The sequence below is a fragment of the Canis lupus genome, chromosome 4 (assembly GCF_011100685.1).
Source record: "Canis lupus familiaris isolate Mischka breed German Shepherd chromosome 4, alternate assembly UU_Cfam_GSD_1.0, whole genome shotgun sequence".
Taxonomy (NCBI): Eukaryota; Metazoa; Chordata; class Mammalia; order Carnivora; family Canidae; genus Canis; species Canis lupus.
Genome location: NC_049225.1, coordinates 73,688,124 through 73,710,837, shown reverse-complemented (window position 1 = coordinate 73,710,837; position 22,714 = coordinate 73,688,124). Strand labels below are relative to the sequence as shown.

Sequence of the window (22,714 nt, the reverse complement as noted above, 5' to 3'; positions counted from 1 at the left end):
AGTTTTTCATTTTTATTTTTACATAAGAAGCTCATTTTTTTTGTTCTCTACTATGAACATATTATTTATGTTATTACTTATGTAATATAATTATTTAAAGTATTACTTTTGTTTGCTATAATTTGTTTATTTTCAATATTAAAATTTTGTATATGCCTAAATTACATTTTTAAGGATGTTCTGGTTTGTTTCATTGTTATGTTGCAGAATATGGTTGGAGAGTGGGCTTTACCAGAAGAAATGGTTGATAATTTACCACCCTCCAACAATACCATATTGGGTCATGTGATTCACAGATTAATTGAAAAATCTCATCCTCCTCAAGTCAAATCAACAGTACTAGAATTACCTTCATTTGCTATTAAAGGGTGCTTAGTTGGAAAAACATTTAGTGGAAAAACTACTGCTCTAAAGGCTCTACAAAAAGGTAGAATTTCTTTTTTTTTTCACTTATTGGATTCTAGTTACATTGACTGTAGCAAATGACTATGTCTGTGGGCAACATACATAATCTGCTGATATATTGGGAATCTCTCATCATCAAAAATTTTATAATAGAGTGATCATATAATTACTTGTCCAAGGCAGACAATTTGAGGATTTTAGAGTCATAAACTGGCAAACCTGGATATATGGATATGTTATATAATGCTGGTGCATAGCCTTGAGAAATAACAAGTTGTCAACTTTGACTCATATATTTTATTTACCTACTAATGAAGGGGAAATTAATAATTTATAACAAATACAAAAGAAATGCACTTAAAATTATAAACATTTTATTTCTTCACATTTGTTGAGTTCTGTCTTTTTAGTGAACCTTTGGCTTTTTCTTTTGAAGCTCATTCTGTTAGAAGATTTCCTTCTGTTTAATTAGTTTTTATTCAATTACACTTATTTTTTGCTGTTTTCACTGGAAAAACTCACCATTTGTAGAGACTAGTCCATCTAAAACTATTCTGAGACAGACAAGGGTATATTATATTGAGATTTTAAAGGACCTCCTTAAAAAGTTTGACAAAGGCACATTGAGATGCCACTTCACACCCACTGGGATGGGTATAATAAAAAGAAAAGGAAAATAACAAGTGTTGGTGAGGAAGTGTTGTTGGAACCCTTATATATTGCTGGTGGAAATGTGAAATGGTGTTGCCACTATAGAAAGTGGTTGAAAGTTCCTCAGTAAATTAAAGAATTACCATATGACCCCAACAATTCCACTATGGGATATGTACCCCAAAGGAGCGAAAACAGGTGTTCAAAATATTGTGTAGGAATAGTCATAGCAGCACATTCATAGCAGCACTATTAATAATAGTCAAAAGGTATGGGGGGGGAATCCATATGCTTGTCACCTGATGAATGGATAACAAAAGTGGTGTATCTATACAATGAAATATTACTTAGCCATGAAAAAAGAGTGAAATACTCTTAGCTGCTACAACACGGATGAACCTTGAAAACATGAAGCTAAATGAAAAAAAGGAGACACTAAAGGCCACATATTATATTACTTCATTGATGTAAAATGTCCAGAATAGACAAATCCATAGAAACAGAAGACAAATTAGTGGTTGCAGGATCAGGGATAGAGAGATAAGGAGTGACTGCCTAATGGGTACAGGGTTTCCTTTTTGGATGATGAAAATGTTTTAGAACAAGATAGTGGTGATGGTTGGACAAAATAAATGACCTAAGTACCACTGAGGTGTATCTAAAATGGTTAGATTTATTTTATGTGAATTTTACCACAATAAAAAAAATAAGCAGCTTCATCCAAAAGACAGTTTTAGGAGACCCTAGAGACAGTGTTATTGGATGGGGCTGTCACAGAAGGATAATTATGTCAGTTTCCTAAATGACAAGTTATTAATAGAATTCTTTTGCCCTTTAGACTTTCCTATTCAGGTACTTTCTATTGACACTCTTGTCCAAGAAGCAATCAAAGCATTCCATGACAATGAAAAAATCAGTGAGGCTCTACCAATTGAGAAAGAAGCTGAAGAAAAGTCTCTACCAGTTCTGCAAGAGAAGAACAAAGAAAGCCAGGCAAGTGTGATTTTAGTTTTCTTTTATGCTCCTCCTATTCTAGAGATTGGAAACCGTATGGAATCTAAGAGATCTTCTAGACCAGAGGTTAGCAAAGTTTTCTGGAAAAGCCCAGAGAGAAAAGATTTTACATTTTGTGAACCAAGAGGCAAAATCAAGGTTATTATGTGGGCATTTATATAATGAGAGAGGAAATTCCTCCCTGCCACCCCCTCAACACACTGTTTGCCTAGTTGGTCATCCAGGGTTATTGGCCCACTTTGTGTCCAGCTACCATCAGCTGGAGACACTCCTGAAGAAAGAGCCACAGGCTGATAAGACTGGTAAGGGGTGAAGGGGCTGAATTGCAAGGAATTGGAGGAGGGTAGGGTATGGGTGTTGGGGTGGGGGGAGTTCACCAAGTCACCAGCTCCTAGAGTGATATTTCACCACTGAGACCCTGGCAGTGGCCAATAGCAGAGTATCCATTGCATAGTTAAAGACCAGTGCTGAGGCGGATGCTAGATCAGAGCAGAGAAGGGGCAGAGGGGGATGCCAGGCTTAGTCCCCTGGCTCACGATGCTATTCTGCAGAAGGATGCCCAGGGAACACATATAAAACAGTTGGCTGGCTGAATTTGATCTGTGAGGAGATGTCAATTCGAAGGGCGGTGGAGAAGGGGGAGGTCTTTCTGTGGTTCTTACCTGTATTGCGTTCCCATTAGTATCACATCTTGCTACATTACTGCAGAAAATATGAAAATGTGGCCCCACCTTGAGAGTCCTAACATGGTCCAGCACCCTCATTTTAAAGGGAAGACAATAGAGGTCCTAAGTGTGAATTGGTTTGCTTGGAGGCAGAAGGCTTGTTGATGAGTGTTGTGGGTGGAAACCCAGATTCTAAATCCAACATTCCTTCCCCTACCTTATGTTGTCTCTGCAACTGAAGAAATTAGCAGAGAATCTAATCTGGATCATTTGCATGGGCTGCAAGATAAATACCATTTAACTACGAATTATGAAAATAACCGGGAGAAGTGCGGGCTGCCTCTTATTCTGTTTTCTAATCAATTGTATGATAGATAATGGACATGATTTTTCTTTATTCCTTTGTGGCTATGGCTGACACCTCTAGGATTGTTCTTTCTAAAATGGCTTTCTACAAACTCTACCTTTCTCAGGTTTTGCTGTATTTTCAAAATAGCAGTTGCTGTATTTTACATAGAATTGAAGGGCATTTGAAAGAGTACATCATAGGTTACTGTGTGTTTCTGTAAGAATAATCATCAAATTTTTCTTGTTTTCAGAAATCATTCAGTTCTTCTTATTATCAATGTTATAGATGAAAGAGCATAAACCTTACTTATAGAAATAAAATTTTAAATGTTATTAAAATATAACAGTGTTAAAATTTATGTGTGTGTGTGTGTGTGTGTGTATGTGTTTTCTTCCCAAAGGATCTACAGAATGCATTTTCACCTCATCCAGTTTCAGAAGAAGCGTTACCAGAAACAGAAGATAAAACTATACTTAGTAAGTGAGATATCAAAAAAAATCATCCGTTATTTACGTTAGATAGATGGACAGATAAATAGTGAGTACACATGTATGTGAGCACAAACTTGCTTTCAGGGAAAGGAAGGGGAGTTTCACATAGTTGTCTCCCTGGTCACTTAACAGAGGAAGTAAGACAAACACAAGAGTCCCTAACCTGTGTCTACAACTAGGGATAAGAGATGAATATTAATGAAGGAACCTTTTTATACCCCTTCAAGTAGTTGCTCAGTTTTGTTGGATTTATGATAACAGGAGAATCCTCCCTCTTCCTGGCTTTGCAGGGAGACAGTATTTTGTATTTTATTGTTTCTTCTGGCCTATGCAGATCCCCATGAGTGGTACTGTTGCGGCCCCCTGCGTACTGCCCTGTATTGTTCACTGTGCTGAGGGAGGCTGTAGGGCCTGGCCTCTTGCACCCACCTGAAGAGTGGTTCTCTAGATAAAGTTAAGTTTATTTCCAGCTGTGGGCAAGGCAAATAAATAGAAACAAGCTTTCAAACCCGATGAAAAGTTATCTCACTTGGGATCTGGGTTGGTTCTAGTCTTTCAGACGCTAAAAAGAAACATTGAAGGAAAACAATGTTAAGTCCTAAATATCTTTTCTGACTAGGCTGGTGAAGGCTTGCCATGTTTAATAGTTTCCTCACATTCTAGCATAAAGTTCAGATCCTCCTATGACAACGTCATTATCACCATCACCCCTGAATGGTGTGGTGAGCATGCAGCTCTCCTAGAGCAGCTGAGTTTCCTATATTTTAAAAGGTATAACCTGTCCATTATTTCAGTTATGTGTTTCATACAAGATAATTTTAATGGACTTTTAAACTATTACAAGTATTGTATGATGTATTACAAAACTCCAGTTAATTATAAATGGACTCTGAAAACTTGTGTTTTATTCTATAGATTTTAACTAACAACCTTCGGGCTTCTAGAGTTTTCTACTTTTACCCATATTTACTACCTATAACTTGATAATTCAGGAAAATAAAAATTAATGAATTAACATTTTAACAAAGTTTCTTGAGAAATTTGGCTAGTTTTATGAAAAGAAAACCTAAGCTATATTAATGTTCTTCTAATGATATTATGGGTGAGTCTTCATGGAAAGAAGGAAGTGGAAAATGCCTGGCCACATGATGGCCAGGATTTTCATGTGGTGGAAGGAAGGTGATGCCATTCTGCGGTGACCCTGTTACTGCCTCCTCTGAGCATCTCGGGCATGGCTGGAACCGATAGCCCATCTGCCCAAACCATAGATGATCAAATACTAACATGATTGTTAGTGGTAGATACCAGAATTTTTTTCTTACCACTTTTCCTGTTGCTAGGTACTGATACAAATAAAACTCCAAAAGCTGAAGAAGTCAAATCAAGTGATAGTTTCTCTGAAGTAAGTACATGGTCTAATTTTGGCTACTAGTATATGGAAATATGTTATGATTCATAGTTTCTTGGTATTTCTTCAAATGAAATGAAATAGCAGTGTGCTTCTCTTTGGTTTAAAGTAAATATGATGATGGTGCACTAGGGGAGGGTGTTTAGTCGGTTTTACGTGCCTGAGTCTTGATCTCAGGATCGTAAGTTCAAGCCCCATGTTGGGCTCCATACTGTGCATGGAGCCTACTTACGGTAAATATGATGGTAACATATTAGCTGAATCTGAGTTACTTAATTTTCTTTATATTCTTTATCTCTAAAGTGGTGGAAATTGTTACTCAGTTTTGCCAGATAAGAAGGTAAATATGTGCTTTTTAAAAATGTTAGTCTTATGTCAAATTTATATTTATGTATTTTTATCTACTGCTTAATTTATTACTTTCATTTCTTGTCCTACTCTCTTTACCTTTAAATAATTTTTTCCCAAGAATTTCTCCTTATACTTAGTGGTGACTCTACAGAATTTTGATTAATCCCTGCAAGAAATATTTGTAAGTCACTGACTATTACTTCTAATGGAAGCTGGTATTTCCTTGTGTAGCATTGCTTTTCTGTATATGGAGACATCTTTTTGTCATCGAATAGAATGTCCAGATTAATCAAGTGAGATTTTATTTGCTTTACTTTTATTACATTTAATTACTTTTATTATGCATTTCACCTTGGGAAATAGTTTTATTTTTTCTTTATTTTTATTTGGTGTGGGGCAGGGGCAGAGAGAGAAAGAGAATCTTTTTTTTTTTTTCAACTAATGTCTTTAAAAATTTTTTTTTACTTAAGTTAAATTAACATATATTGTATTATTAGTTTCAGAGGTAGAATTTAGTGATTCATCAGTTGCATACAGAACTCAGTGCTAATTACTTCAAGTGCCATCCTTAACGCCCATCACCCAGTTACCCCATCCCTCCACCTCTAGCGACCCTCAGTTTGTTTCCTATAGTTAAGAATCTCTTATGGTTTGCCTTCCTCTCTGTTTTCATCTTATTTTATTTTTCCTTCCCTTCCCCTATGTTCATCTGTTTTGTTTCTTAAATTTCACATATGAGTGAAATCATATGGTATTTGTCTTTCCTTGACTGACTTATTTCGTTCAGCATAATACCCTCTAGTTCCATCTGTGTCATTGCAAATGACAACACGTCATTTCTTTGATGGCTGAGTAGTATTCTATTGTGTGTGTGTGTGTGTGTGTATCACATCTATTTTATCCAGTCCCACCAAGGTATAAGATGGTTCCCCTTGGGAGAAAGAGAATCCTAAGCAGGCTCCACGCTAGCACAGAGCTCAACTTGGGGCTCAATCTCACAATCCTGAGATCACGACCTGAGCTGAAATCAAGAGTCAGATGCTTAACTGATTGAGCCACCCAGGCACCTCTAGAAAATAGTTTTAGATTTCTAATATTTTAGATTTCTAATATTTTAGATTTCAGAATTATTTAAAGACAGAAAAAGTTTTGGAAGGATATACACCAAAATATAAATATGACAGCCAGTGGGGAGATAAATGGGCTTAGAAGTGATAAAGGAGAATTTACAATTTTTACTTCATATATTTGAAATATAAATTAGCAGAAAGGCTAAGTGTATTTTTTATATTTGCCTTTGTTGAGTTATAAATCCTCCAAATTCTATATTTAATTCAAAGGGCATACTTTTTTTTGTATGCCATTGTAATTATTTGGGATATATCAGTGAAAAGAAAAGATGGGATTCCTGGACCTTAAGGAATCTATACTCTAATAGAGATAGATAACAAACCATACACACAGTAAATGAATTATATGATCCATTAGATAGTAATGAAACCAGGAAGAAAGAAAATGTAGAGAGGAGTAAGGGATAAGAAGCACAGGCCAAGACTAAGGATATGGGAAAAGAGGGAGGGTTACTATATGAAATAGAGTAGGCTTCCTTGAGAAAGTGAGGTTTTACCAGATTGAAAGAAGATTGAGAGAACTTGCCAAGTGCATGTGGTGTAGCATTTCAGGAAGTAAGAATAGCTGTCTGGTAGCAATGAGGCAGGAAGGTGCCTGGCCAGCAAGGTGGGATAATAGTAAGCCCTGAGGTTAGAGAGATGAGCAGGAAGGGAGAAAAATCAAGTCAGCCTTATAGGCATGATTAGGACATTCAGTGTAAACCAGGAAACTTTACAGGGTTTTGAGTAGAGATCTAATATCATTTGACTTATAAAATACTCACTGGATGGGGATCCCTGGGTGGCTCAGTGGTTTAGCACCTGCTTCGGCCCAGGACGTGATCCTGGAGTCCCTGGAGTCATGGATCAAGTTCCATGTCAGGTTCCCTGCATGGAGCCTGCTTCTCCCTCTGCCTGTGTCTCTGCATCTCTCTCTCTCTCTCTCTCTCTCTCTCTCTCATGAATAAGTAAATAAAATCTTTTTAAAAAAATAAAATACTCACTAGAGGCCGATTTAAGAATAAAATCTAGGGAATTTCCTGATGATAGAGCAGCTTTATTGGACTAGCCCTACTACAGATAATGCTATAAATGCTGGACAAGATAGAAAAGAGAATGATTTGAAGGTCAAAAGCAGACAGTAAAAAGCAAAGGCGGCAGACAAGCAGCATAAACCAGTCAGACAGAAATTGTATGGAATTGGATCATTGAATGAAGGGAACTTCCAGAGACAAGTCACGTCTTCATAGCATAAGAATGACTAGAACTCAAGCAGAATCTTGAATAGTTTCAATTTAAGGTATTAGCAAATGAAGGTTGGGGATGTCAGAGTAGCTAGAAATTGAGAGGAAGATCTTGGAAAGATGGGAACCACAACACAGCATCAAAATCTGCCTAAACATTTCCCCTAAATGCTTGGCTGACTCCAGAATTATGCCAGATGATCAGTGTCTTTACAAGAGAGCATGCTCATTTAATTTTTCCCCGAAATATTCAGATTCTGACTTTTAAATTAGCTGTACTCTACCATTCATTGTTTATTTTCACAGCTGACTGTGCGGGCTCAGCTTGGTGCAAAATCAGAAAAGATGCTGAAGAAAGGAAAGAGCATTTCTGACATGTTGCTAGTTAATATCTTGGTAAATGCTATTAAGTATGTATTTTTTTAATCTACTAATATATTTTTTATCAAGTGGAAGTATATAAAGAATAATATAGAAATGTTTCTTATTTTTAATATCGAATAGATACTGCTTGTCTACATTAGAAAACATACAGCAAGATGAAGATATGTTTTGTAATTTGCATGCTTATATTTCACTTCCCCCCACTTTACTAGTCTTGACTTCACCACCCAGATGTGAGCACAGGTCAGGTTCTATTCCCTGCTGGGAATTCAAGGAAAAGTTAGATACTTGGAAAAGCCAAGCGACACATTATAGAGGGAAGGAACACTACCTGTATGGTCACAGGTCAGTGCCCTTCCTTGTTTTATGTTTAAGGAGGAAGAAGTGAACCCAGGGATCCAAAGGCTGGTCAGTGCTGGATAGAAAGGCAACAAGAAATGAGAGATTGCCCAGGGAAGAAAGGAAATTCTATATTGTTTAATATGAGTTCTAAAAGAGAAAGAAATGAAATCATAACTTTGAATCCAAAAATAAACTCTCAATTTTACATAATTGGGGATTTAGAAGGGCAGAGTTGAAGTTTCTTCCCTTTTCAAATCATTTTTTAATGTAAAGACCTTAACTAATAATTCCTGGAATTCCTATTCTCTATGGAGGATGCTGCATTGAAGGCAAAAACCCAAGAAATGCTCCTCACACTATAGGAACCTTATAAATTATAACTGATATAAGGAAGACTCATTTGATTTTTTCTTACTCAAAAAATGCAATAATTATTGATTGTATAATGAAGTGAGTGAGAGCTTGAGGAGTTCAGATTAGGCAGTTGTGTCTCCTTGCTGGGTTGGGTGGAGTAAGAGAGGTCTCCTGGTTGGCAAGGCAAGTATCCACTTGTGCTAAGCTCAGTGCTGGGTTTTTTAAATGAATCATTTCAATTTATCCTCAGAATGGCCCTGTGAGGTGTGTTATCCTACTATGTGTAGATGAGAAACAGGTTCAAAGGAGGAACTGCCTATGAACACAGGCTAGGAAATGCAGCACACCCTCACCTAACAGTGAGGAGATCAGTTTGTGTGAAGTAAATGGTTCAAGACTGAGAGACAAGACATCATAGGGAAGTAAGTCATGGCCATTTAGTTTTAAATATGATGTTATGGTCTCTGGAATAGATTTGGAGGGCAGCAGGGACCTACAGAAAGCTTTTAAGCAAAGGAGTGATTGTGGTACATTAATAAGCCCACTCTTAGCTGTAAAGTAATAACATTTGTGTGGAAGGAGGTTACTGTGGAGTTAAACGAAAGGTAAAGGCAAGATAGATTGTGTTGTTACTTCCAAAGTACTTGTATCTATTAAAATGTTAATGGTGTGTCCATTTTCAATTTAGTGAGGTACCTGTGGATCAAGGCTGGGTCTTGGATGGTTTTCCAATGACGTTAAACCAAGCAAAGCTTCTGGAGGAAGCTCTCACGGGCTACAACAGAGAGGCCCTAGAACTGGAAGAAAAAAAAACACAAATACCCACATTGGCTGTTGATGCTAGCACCTCCAAAGAAGTGCCTCTTCCCCCTTCTGCATTTGACTTTGTCATGTTATTAGATATTTCAGATAATTCCTTGCTGGACCGCATGAATTACACAATGGGTAAGCTGGACACTTTTTCCTTTGTTTTGGTAGTCTTTTTTTTTTTTTATAATTCAAAGCTCTTTGTTCATTTCATCTTTGAACTGTCAGTGAATATTCCCACTGACAGTTAGAAGTGGTGATAAGGAATCCATTTCAGATTTCCAAAGCACATTTGCCTCTTGCTCTGACTGTTGGTGTTCAGCACTGCAGAGAACTAGCAGGGAATGCTATGCTGACTGCAAACATCTCACTGAACCCTTCCCTCAACTTGGCAGCAACCCTGGCCCAGAGGTGCCCTCTATGAGATTTGCATGCATGGAGGAGCTTCCTGGGGCTGTCTACTACTTCCTGGGGGGTCACTCTAATAAAGGTCATAAACCACATCTGTTCTGCAAGCAAGGGTCTGGCAACATCCTTCCCCGAGATTATGTGTAAAATCAGAAATAGGTATCAGTTGACTAAAGTCCTTACATGGTGAAGTTGAATAGACCTTCCAACACTCATGGTTTATTTAACTACTTTTTACCATTGAACTGGAAGTAATACTTTATTATATAAATGAAATACTTAGGGGAAAAGCATATCTTCTTGAACCTTGTCTTTCCAAGTTATGAGGAATTTGACCTTGGAAAAGGTACTTCTTTATTCTAAATCTGAGTTCCACAATCTATATAATAAAATGCCTCATTGTATTGTTATAGATGTTAAAGGAAAACTCTCTTTACTCACAACACTTCTGACACCAAATGTGTGGGTTTCCCACATCACCCAATTCTCCACTTCTCAGGAGAGACCAACTGGGTGTTCTACAATTTAATCTAGTTCTAGCACTAACTGTTGGGAGTTAGGGCAGATTCCATAGGTTAAGGGCCTGGCCCCACCAGACTGCCCCCAATTTTAGATGCCAATTTCAAGTAGTAGATCTCCAGGTTACCCATTCTTCTGTCTGGGTTACAAATTGAGGGTTTCCATGACCCTTCCTCAGGTTTGAATTTTCTAGAATAGTTAATAGAACTCATAGAATGCTTACTGTTACTGGTTTATTATAAAGGATATCATAAAGGATAGAAATGAACAGCCAGATGAAGAGGAATATAGTGCAAGGTCTGGAAGAGTCTCAAGCCCAGAAACTTTGGTCTCTGTGGAGTTTGGGTTACACTACCCTCCTGGCATGTGGATGTGTTCACCATCCCAGAAGCTCTCTAAAGCCCTTGGTTTAGAGCTTTTCTGGAGGTTCTAAAAAGCATGATTTGTTAAATCTTTGATCATTCGTGATTAACTCAGCCCTCATCCCCTTACCCCTCCCAAGAAGTCTAGTGTCAAGGCTTTAAGTTCCAGCCTTCTAATTACATGGTTGGTTCCTCTGGCAACTAGGCCCCATCTTCCAAGAGTCACCTCATTAGCATAAACTCAAATAAGATTGAAAGGGACTTATTATGAATAAGGAAAAATACTCCTCACACCTATCACTCAAGAAATTACAAGAGTTTTCCAAGTTCTTTGTCAGGAGCCAGAGAAAAAGACCCAAGTATGTATTTTTTATTAAACCACAGTATCACAGATATTAAATGTGATCAATGTAAAACACTTAGGATGGAATCTGGCACAGTGTAATAAACATGTAGCAAATGCATCAGGAAGAGTTATGGAAGACTTCAAAATGAACAAGAGATTATTAGATATCCTTTCAGTAGAAGGCTGAATACAGTCTTTTGGACACTTTGGACTGTCTGCATCTATAGGAGTCTATGCCTTTCATTGGTTTTGACTCAAATCTTCTATAACTATAAGTTGTAAGAAACCAATAGCAGTTCAAATGATTCTTATGCATAGACATGCAAATTAATTTTAATCAATATATATTAATTTCTAAACTTTTGAATAAATTATGAGTATTAGATCGCTCTATACATAGTGACCAGTTTTTCGTCTATTAACATCTATTTTAGCATTCCTGATTGTAGATATGACTGTTAGATTCTCATTTGAACTGGTTGTTAACATACCATTCTTTTATTACTGCTGTTATTACTAATACAGTGACATTCAGAGCTAGGAGAGGCCTAGGGATCATCTATTTCAATAATTTTATTTATAGTTGAGAGTTTAATTTTTTTTTAATTTTTTTTTTTTTATTTATGATAGTCGCAGAGAGAGAGGCAGAGACATAGGCAGAGGGAGAAGCAGGCTCCATGCACCGGGAGCCCGACGTGGGACTCGATCCCGGGTCTCCAGGATCGCGCCCTGGGCCAAAGGCAGGCGCTAAACCGCTGCGCCACCCAGGGATCCCCTATAGTTGAGAGTTTAAAGCATGAGCACTTGACTGTCCGGGTCACACTCATCCTTATTTTGAGTTTGTGTAATTTTCATGTTTTCTCTCATCATTTACTTAAATGAAATGACAAAACTGTTAGATAATACTTTAGCTGTTGAGCCCAGTAGTTTAAACTGGATGCTGTCCACCAGATCTTAAAAAGAGAGAACTTACTTCTATCCATAGAAGGGAGTAGGAGCAATGCTGACTGCAGTGATTCTGCTTGTCCAACCAACTTCCCCATCCTGTTCAGGACATAGCTGAGAACTGGCTGAGAACACTGCCAACCCATGGCCCACTAGTGAGAGAACAGGACCCTGAACTCAAGATCAATCTGACTTGAAAGTGGATATGTCAAGTTGTTATGAAGTGCACACACAGACCTGTGGAGAACCTAGCACTAGTCTAGAGTGAAGGGAGCTAAAATGGTGCTACTAGTGAACATTTAAGATTCATAATCTGCCAGGAACTAATAAGATACAACTGAAAGGCAAATCCCTATCCTCAAGTAGTTTACAATGTAGTGTAAGAAGAAGCAAAGTAAGCTGATTATTATAATATAGTTAGTTATCTGCTGTTATAATATAGTTAGGTCTGCCCAGCATGGGAAGAGGTCTATCAGACCAAGAAAGGGAGAGAGGTAGAGAGAAACACATCACAAACCTTGACAAGTGAGCATGGTCTATGCTAGAGAACAGCAAAGACCTAGTAGGGCCAAGAGACAGCAAGGTATGGAGGGGCAGAAATGTGCCTGGAGAGTAGGCATGAGCCAGCTGAAGAGTCGTGCCCCAAGCTAAGGTGTTGGAACATCTTCCTGAAGTCAATAAATGATATTAAAGCTGATATTTAATGTGATTAGATATGGATATGCTTTTTATAATGGTCATTCTGGCTCAGGGTAGAGGATGCATTGAAAGGAGAGTGAGGTTGAAAGCAATAAAACAAGTAAAACTACTGTTCTTTAAAAAACTTCAGAGGCATTTTTACAGCTGGGAGAGGCAAGATGGGAATGGTCAGCTTCAAGTGATATTTATGAGCCAAACCACAGAAATGAGTGATCAGTGAGGATAAGAGATGTGGCACAAGGAGAAAGAAATGAATGCAAATTTCTAACCTTCACAGTTTTTGAATGATGATACCATTTACACATAGAGATCTTTTAGGGAAATGGTGAGTTTGAATTGATTTTTAAGCTATCATGTTCAGAGTACAATTCTCTAAATGGGGCTAGGTATCAGGAAAGAAGCATGTACCAAAGTTAAGAATTTGAAGGTAAGAGACATCACCTAGGGATAAAAATATTCTTTAAAAAAAGATTCAGTATGACCCTCAGAAAACATCAGAATTTATTGGGAGAGCAAGAGAAGAAGTGTTTAGAGGCAGCAGCTAGAGAGAGAGGAAGAAAATCAGGGAAAGTAGTGTCTCATAAGCCAAGAAAGGACAGATTTTCAAAATTGAGTTGTATTATTCCCATCCCACACCAGTAGGGGCTGGAGTCCTGAGGTTCAAGCTGGGGTGTGGGAGCCCAGTCTCTATGGTTGGATGCAACAAGCTGTCCTGCAATGCTCGAGTCTGTGGAGAAGCCTGAAGAACAGCAACAGAAGGAAGCAGCCTACAGCCAAAGCCAGGTGTGCTTAAAGCCTGGACATCAGGCCAGCCAAGGCTATGCAGAGAGGAATGGACCAGACTCAAAGCCAACAGGCAGGAAACCAGGGAGACCTGACAAAAGGAAGCAAGCAGTCTAGGAGCATAAGGCTGTGTCAGAATGGAAGACAGGTGGCTGCCTGGGTTTTAGCCAATACCTCAGTCCATCAGCCAGCTGAGAGGGAGCAACAGTGTTCATAATATGGAGAGAGCTATAGAGAGGTTTTGAGTGCAGCCACTGAGAAGAAACAGGAAACGCTCTCGAGGCTGATGATGTTCATTAATCTGGGTGCTGTTTTCAGTTTGTAAGGTCACTGAGCTATATATTCATGTATGCATTCTTTTCGGTGGGTATAGTTCAACAAACAGTTTAAACATTAAAAAGAAGTCCAGAGCCTGGAGTCAGATTGACTGGAATCAAAGCCCTTCTTTGTCATTTATGAGCTGTGCAATTTGGGGCCCATTACAGAATCATAATCTTGCTTTCAAGTTATGTTGTGAAAATAAGATAATATATGTAAAAGTACTTAAGAATTATGTGCTAAATTTTACCTATAAATACAACAGAGAAATCAAGTAAAATAAGAACTGAAACATGTCCATTGGACTTGATGTTTTTGGTGACTGGAATGAGAGCTATTTCAATGGAATAGGGGACCAGGAAGGATGGTCCGGGGTGGACTGGGCATGAAGGAGAGGTGAGGAGGTGGAGAGCATGGGTGAAGATAACTCTCAAGAAGCTTACCTAAGATTATCTACCATCTATCTACCATCTATCTATCTATCTATCTATCTATCTATCTATCTATCTATCTATCTATCTATCATCATCAGCTCAGCTGATTTTTGAGCCAAGGAATTAGTAAGGTTACAAGTCACAAAATTGTGTATTTTCCTTGGAAGATGCCCACCAGTATGAGCAGAGGCTTGGAAAGAGATAAATATCATCTAAGGCTGGTGTAACAGAAGGACATAAATTGAAGTTGTTGAATGAGGGAGAGAAGCTGAAGTGTGCAACCCTGTGACTAGGTTTTCTGGAAAATAAAAAGTCAAGATAATGGTAAATTTGGGAGAAAGGGTGTAGGGACTAGATGATATTGGAAAGATTCATCAGCTATGTGGGAGTGCTAGAAAGACAAATAGTAGGAGTAGGAGATGGTGCATGATAGCACCTTTTGAAAAGACCCCCACAGCCTTCTTCTGCCACCCTTCATTGACGCCAGTAATCTTTGGTTTTTATAAGTAACCTAAAAGCATTATTCTTATCTTGATGAAGTCCCAATAATTCATTTTTGCTTTTGTTTCTCTTTCCTTCATGGATGTATCTTGCAAGAAGTTACTGTGGCCTAGTTCAAAAAGGGTGTTGCCTGTGTTCTCCTCTAGGATCTTGATGGAATCTTGTCTCACATTTAGATCTTTCATCTATTTTGAGTTTATCTTTGTGTATGGTGCAAGAGAGTGGTCTAGTTTCATTCTTCTGCATGTGGATGTCTAATTTCCCAGCACCATTTATTGAAGAAACTGTCTTTTTTCCAGTGGATAGTCTTTCCTCCTTTGTCGAATATTAGTTGACCATAAAGTTGATGGTCCACTTCTGGATTCTCTATTCTGTTCCATTGATCTATGTGTCTGTTTTTGTGCCAGTACCACCCTGTCTTGATGACCACAGCTTTGTAGTACAACCTGAAATCTGGCATTGTGATGCCTCCAGCTATGGTTTTCTTTTTTAATATTCCCCTGGCTATTCGGGGTCTTTTCTGATTCCACACAAATCTTAAAATAATTTGTTCCAACTCTCTGAAGAAAGTCCGTGGTATTTTGATAGGGATTGCATTAAACGTAGGTAACATTGACATTTTCACAATATTAATTCTTCCATCCATGAGCATGGAATATTTTTGCATCTCTTTGTGTCTTCCTCAATTTCTTTCAGAAGTGTTCTGTAATTTTTAGGGTATAGATCCTTTACCTCTTTGGTTAGGTTTATTCCTAGGTATCTTATGCTTTTGGGTGCAATTGTAAATGGGATTGGCTCCTTAATTTCTCTTTCTTCAGTTTCATTGTTAGTGTATAGAAATGCCACTGACTTCTGGGCATTGATTTTGTATCCTGCCACACTGCTAAATTTCTGTATGAGTTCTAGCAATCTTGGGGTGGAGTCTTTTGGGTTTTCTATGTAGAGTATCATGTCATCGGCAAAGAGGGAGAGTTTCACTTCTTATTTGCCAATTTGAATGGCTTTTATTTGTTTTTGTTGTCTGATTGCTAAGGCTAGGACTTCTAGTACTATGTTGAATAGCAGTGGTGAGAGTGGACATCCCTGGGGTGACTGGGTGATGGGCACTGAGGGGGGGGCACTTCATGGGATGAGCACTGGGTGTTATTCTATATGTTGGCAAATTGAACACCAATAAAAAATAAAGTTATAAAAATAATAAAATGCCCATTATAACTAAAAAAAAAAAAAGCATTATTCTGTATTTTAAATCACTTCATCTTTTTCTCTCTTGAATGTAGATAGAGAAAAACTGATTGCTATATCCTGTGAGGGTCCTCCATTTTCCTGAACACTATTCAGTGTTCTGTTGCACTGACTGAATTCCTTTTAATCTAGTACAAGGCTCTCTTCCCTCTTTCTTATTTTCCATTTATTCTAAGTTCATGACTTTGTAACATTCAATCCTAAATAGGATTCAATCAGATCTTGAGGATTTTTTTTAAATAATAAATTTATTTTTTATTGGTGTTCAATTTGCCAACATACAGAATAACACCCAGTGCTCATCCCGTCATGTGCCCCCCTCAGTGCCCGCCACCCATTCACCCCCACCCCCCCGCTCTCCTCCCCTTCCACCACCCCTAGTTCGTTTCCCAGAGTTAGGAGTCTTCATGTTCTGTCTCCCTTTCTGATATTTCCCACACATTTCTTCTCCCTTCCCTTCTATTCCCTTTCACTATTATTTATATTCCCCAAATGAATGAGACCATATAATGTTTGTCCTTCTCCGATTGACCTATTTCACTCAGCATAATACCCTCCAGTTCCATCCACGTTGAAGCAAATGGTGGGTATTTGTCATTTCTAATGGCTGAGTAATATTCCACTTGAGGATGTTTTAGTTTTTGTTTTTGGATTCTTGTGGTTGGTTCCTTTATGTCTACCCTATAACAAAAGATCACAGAGTCTAGAAAGAAAGGTAATTTACTTGATTGGATTGTAACATATCACGGACAAATAATTTTTACATGTTTGACTTTATGGCCACCCTGTTATTTCATTCTTACTCTTTACACCACAGTGTTGATTTTCTCATTGTTTCCTAGTTTGTTATTCATGATGACCCATCACTTTTCATTTTCACCTCTTCACAGTCAATCTTGGGATCCTACACATTGAAATATTGTATGGTGTGTCATTTTCCTCAATTTCCAAGGAAAATTTGAATTCCAATCCCAAAACTATACTCTTTCAACATGTTGTTAAACATTTTAATTAATATTGGACCAATGGTAAGATCATATCGATTTGGTTGTCTTGCATCAGTACATTTTAGCAGTGCTTCTGCAACTTTGGTTTAGCAAATTTTCATTTCATAGCTGAAGCATTTTCAAGTGAAACTTCTCATGAAGACATCACTCAACGTGTAACTGCTGAAAAGCAAGATATGAATGAGGACCAGAATTTAAGAGACCAGATTCAGCACAGGTTAGTTTAAAACTCAGTGTCCTGCATCTTATTTCTTGCCCTTCGAACAGACTGACCGTTAGTCACTTTGGCATCTTCAGATCTAGAAAAAAGATGTATTTTCTAGCACTGAGCCTTTTAACAAGTAAAAAATAAATAAATAAATAGTTTTGATATTGAGTGAAATATTTATGTGTTGGCTCTCATATTCAGAACACAAATTATCATAGACTGGGAAGAGAACAATTAGATGAGGTGATACTTCCCTTTCTGGTTCATTGCATGGAGTCCTAATTTAGTCCTCATTCAACAAATGCCAGTGAAGATCATGATATTTCAAAGAGCTAGGCATCAGACCACAGAGTATAGTTTAAAATGACTTCCATTTTGCTAAAATGATGTTATACAAAACAGAACAAAACAAAACAAAAAACACCCACTTATTCATTGGAAAAGAAAACAGAGTTAGACAATTTTATGAAACCTGAGGAAATCTAAAAATAGGAGGTGAGCCAGAGAAAAGTAATTTTCTACATTAATTAGCTAATTAGCTTTATTAAGCTTATCTATTCTCAAGGAAGACAAGAAAGTTTCAAGAATCATTCCAAGATTATTTTTCAGTCAGACAAGTGAATCTGAGCTACCTACACTTACTCAAAGATTTATTTGATTTCTCTAAGAGAAAAACAGATGACCTCAGGCTGTAGCTCCCATAAGAAGCTAATTCTACTCAGTTAATTCTACTGAGTGCAGTTGATCTTCCTGTTGATTTTCACTTCTACAGTGAAATCGAACTTACACTGAAGTTTTTCTGAAATGGTGGCATTTTCAAATCTTCTTTTACTCTTTCATATATCTCAAAAAAATATGGCTTGATAGTATTAAATAATTTCTTCTTCAAAGTAGATAATATTGCACTGTCTGTATAATTCTTAGAGTTGTTTTTTTCAGTCTTAACTATATTGGCAGCTTACTTTTTAATTATGCATGTCAGGTAAATTATGCTTAATATTAGTGACATATTTTAATCATTACAATACAATATTTTTGCAGAATTATAGGCTTCTTGGACAACTGGCCTTTGTTGGAGCAATGGTTTACAGAGCCAGAAAATATTTTGATAAATATCAATGCTGAAGTAGATAAAGAGTCTTTATGCAATAAAGTAAAAGAAATGTTTATGACTGAAATAATGAAAAAAGAGAATAAAGGTAATTATATTTCTTTATAACTTTGAACTTATGTAATAAGATGTGTGGATTTAATGAGTTTAGGAAAAAATGAAAATGCAATTGCAAAGTTCTCTCTTTTATTTGAGTTATACTATCTATAAGTATATTCTTTGGACTTTAGCTCTCTGCTGCAGGTGTTATTTTTCTGTTTTAATTTAATCAGGATAAGTCATCTCACTTATGAGATGTTCTCAAAACATTGTTCTCATATAAAAAAAAATAGAGTTAAGATTTAAAATGTCACAGAAAAGAGTAAAGATTTTAATATTAACCTCAGGAGTTAACCCTCCTTTTAGGATGGATACCCTGGGCAGTTTATTTCCCTCAATCTTGATGTGATGTGAATTTACTGATTATTAACTACTTATTTACAAACCTTCTTCTGGAATTCGTCTCATCACAAACCATCCTGATCTCTTTCCTCCTTCATTCAACGAATAAGAATTGCCCACTAGCTTCTCATGGAATTATTGAAATTTACTATTGAAAGGGATCTTAGGCTAATACACTGCCAAAGCCAAACTTCAACAGACAATTTTACCTTTGCAAAATGATTTGAAAAATAAATCTGTCTCTTTTGTTTATCATTCAGCCCTAATTGTGTTGACAACTGAAGTTTCTTGGTATAATAAAAACAATCAAAGTTAATAATACCACAAGGATTCTAAAACTGCCTTGATAACATGCTGTCTCCTGTCACTTCATTTATAATCTAACCACCATAATGTATCAATTGACTGACCCCAAAATAGCACATAACTATAAGCTGTAATTGCTGTGAGGATCTAGGAATGTGCACTTAGAAAGACAAGCTCCCACATCCAAATGTCTACTCCCCGTAGCCAGCCATTGAAACTCGCAGATAAAACAAATACCAATTTGCATATTATTTAAGAGGCTTAATGTGTTATTTAACAGTCAGAAATTAGACTGGAGGCTGGAAGAAACCTCTCACAGCAATCTTAGAGTCTTGGTTGGGAAGGAAAAAAATACCAATTCTAAGCTGTAGCTTCAAATATCTACGGGTTAGAATCAGTTTGTTTTTGCCAGCTGTCAAACTCACTTCAATATTTTCCTGAAGATTTTACATTCTAATCACTGAATATATTAACAACTCAACTGCGTCTTATTCAAGTATAGGTTAATCACTTTAACAAATATTTTATCATTAAAACCGTAAACATTGACCTAGCCCAACACTCTGAATTAAACATCCTAAGTTAAGAAAATTAAAAAATAAAAGGTATATATATATAATATATATACATATATATATATAATATATATATATATACACACACACACACACATACCCTGGGGTAAAAAAAAAATAAAAAAGACCATTATATACTGTTAAGTAGGAAGAAGCTGGTTATATATAAAATAGCCCTGTTTTGTTTTTAAAAGTATGTCTATGTATTAAATATATATGCACAGAAAAGAATCTGACAGTCTATACAGTACTTGGTGGTATGGGAGGAAGAAGAGCAAAGAGACTTAACAGGCAATTTCCCTTTCTGCTTATTTGTCTAAATTGTTGGATTTTTGCAAACAATAATTCTGTATTATTTTTATAATCAGAAAATAAAAAAACACCTTACTTTCCACTTTGAGAAAACATCTTAATAGAATAAAGGCCCCTTGCTTGCTGACTTGAAAAGAAGAATCTAAAAAAAAAAAAAAGAAAGAAAGAAAAAAAGAAAAGAAGAAAAGAAGAATCTAAGGGCAGAGGGAATACATATGAAAAGAAATAGCCACACAAGGGTGGGGGTGGGTGTTCATTGCCAGTGGTAAGGTCCCAGCAAGGAAGTAACGGGAGGCCCAGGAGGACATGACAGGAAGGGTGAACCTGAAGGGTGAGAGGCAAAGAGCCATAACAGCAAGAGATACCTAAAAAAGCACACCCAGCCCCATTCCATCTCTCTAGGCCCCCAGGCTGACTGGCTTCTCTGTGGGGTGGCACTTCCTGATTCTCTTCAAGTCTTTCCTCAAATGTTACCTCAGTGAGGTACCTACCCTGTTCAACCCTCCATTTAAAACTTAAAAAGCTGCCCCACTGCACTCCTGATCCTCTTTACTCTGTTCTGTTTTTTTCCACAGTACATACCACCACCCCTTATATAAATTAACTTACTCATCATGTTTATGGTTTGCCAACAACCACTAAAATGCAAACTTCACAAGGTCGGGATTTTTCTTTTTTTTTGTTGTGATGATCTATCTCTGGCAACCAGAACTGTGGCTACTGTCGTTTGTACTACTATTATTAGCAGCAGTGGAGGTTGTTTTACCTCATTGGTATTACCCTTACTTTCCTTCAAGGCACAATTCAAATACAATAAATAGTTGCTGCTTGAGTTAACCAATTGCTAAGAAGACTTGAGTACTATGCGCTATCCTAAATATTTTGCACATATTTGCTCTCAGAAGTCTATAGAGCACAGGTCTTACCCCCTCTGTGACCTCCTCACCCTCGGCTTCTGTAACATTGTTCTTCACCTTCTCTTCATGCTTTCTTCACCTTGGTTTTCCACTGGAATTTTGAAATAATCCTTTCTTTTCCTATTCCACTACATTAGGTACATCTAGATTATTACTTTTACTTTTGGCACCCTTTGTCAACAAGCCCTTCTACCTGCTACACACATACACATCACCATTATCATCATCATCACCATCATTGGCAAAGAAAACAACATTTCTAACAAGGCAGAAAAGGCTTCAAATCCTAGCTTTAAGGATTGTATGATTTAAGGGAGAGCCTTAAAATATGGATGTAAATTTAAATCAGTATAGGCAGTTATATGTTAATTAAGGCTTATCTTGGTTCAAGTAAAATAGCAGGTGTCTAGAGTCTCTAATAAAGGTCTGTTCTTATCATCTTTTTGAAGTTAAAAAGAAATTAGAAGAAAAGGAAGCTGAGAAAAAAGAAGTTCCCCTGGGTGAGCCTCCGCCTCCTCCTCCTCCCCCTCCCCCTCCTCCTCCTGAGCCAGAAAAAGAGAAGGAAACCCATCCTCAACGAGAGCATTCAAAAACTCCTACTGCAAAAGGGAAACCACCAGCAGGTGATTGACAGAATAATTTATAATCCTGTTTGCCAGTTTCTTATTTTCACTTAGAAAAGAATTATAAGTTGCAAGACCTATGCATTTGTTTAGATTCAGACTTTGAGCAACTTCAATTGTATGGAACCAAGTTATGCACTCATATGGGAGTGGAAAAGCCCTTAGTAGCCAGCCAACAGCGTGGTTGTCCCAAGGCCCATGTACTTTCCTGTGTGGGAGGGAATGTGGAGTCCTCATACCCAGTTCTACTGATTAGAATAAGACCACAGATGAGAATAGGATAGGCACAGAGAGTAACCAGAAGGAACTTAGAGCACATCAAAAGGACACACAACTGTTTGCTGAACTGTAGACTTCTGTTTTTGTAGAGTGAGAACATCTTCAAAAAATGAGAGTTAGCATAGCCAGTTTTTCCCAAGAAAAAGGGAACAAATCAACAGCATTCATCAGAGCCTAGAATTCATATGTAACTTACTCATCTGTGTGAGTCTGTGTGATAATAAAAAGGATAGAAATGAGCACCTGGCATCTCAGTAAATGTGTATGTTTGTAATTTATAATATATATGGATCGAGTTGGTGTAGGGAATATGTTTTACCTGAAGTTCTTTCTAGATCCTTAAACACGAAGGACCATTAACTTGAGTGGTAGACAATAAAGATAATGACCAAAGTGAAGTGCTCAGTTGTTGTAGTGCACCATATTGGTAGAATGTCACTATCAGTTTGGTGCTGTGCATAGAAGCAAACCTGGCTGTCGTGTCTAGTTTCAGCTCTGTAAGTAGCTGGCCGCGCATTACCCAAGTCTACCTAGGAATCTTTGATCTTGTGCCAGCATCACATTTTTAAACTCCAGAATCTTTGTGCTTCATGGACATTTGAGATGGATGTGAATTTTTTAATTGAATTTCTTTATGTTGAACAAATACATTTAAAGACTTAAGTAACATATATTATGGTCTATTAAAGACCATCATATCCAATAAAATGGGGCTTGTCTAAAGGGCAAAATATGCGCAAATTCTAAAGACATGTTTTTTTTAATCATAGGAATAATAAAGCACAAAGCCATAAATTAAAT

The 22,714-nt window shown here is 37.2% G+C and overlaps 1 protein-coding gene and 1 long non-coding RNA gene across 15 annotated transcripts in view; one reads left to right on the top strand and one right to left on the bottom strand.

Moving 5' to 3' along the window:
• The window catches only part of SPEF2 (sperm flagellar 2), a 172,102-nt gene that overhangs the window by 67,659 nt on the left and 81,729 nt on the right, over positions 1–22,714 (top strand). For all 11 annotated transcript variants that reach the window (XM_038535345.1, XM_038535343.1, XM_038535337.1 and 8 more), the window contains 9 exons: positions 208–427; positions 1,895–2,049; positions 3,485–3,560; positions 4,916–4,977; positions 7,994–8,097; positions 9,456–9,712; positions 17,250–17,358; positions 18,391–18,548; positions 21,461–21,634. In XM_038535345.1, coding sequence (XP_038391273.1) covers positions 208–427; positions 1,895–2,049; positions 3,485–3,560; positions 4,916–4,977; positions 7,994–8,097; positions 9,456–9,712; positions 17,250–17,358; positions 18,391–18,548; positions 21,461–21,634 — 1,315 coding nt within the window. The remainder of the gene's footprint in view (positions 1–207; positions 428–1,894; positions 2,050–3,484; positions 3,561–4,915; positions 4,978–7,993; positions 8,098–9,455; positions 9,713–17,249; positions 17,359–18,390; positions 18,549–21,460; positions 21,635–22,714) is intronic.
• LOC119876207 overlaps positions 1–22,714 on the bottom strand; it is a 109,164-nt gene that overhangs the window by 26,919 nt on the left and 59,531 nt on the right. For all 4 annotated transcript variants that reach the window (XR_005358592.1, XR_005358593.1, XR_005358594.1 and 1 more), the window contains exon 6: positions 9,464–9,564. This is a non-coding gene — a long non-coding RNA (uncharacterized LOC119876207). The remainder of the gene's footprint in view (positions 1–9,463; positions 9,565–22,714) is intronic.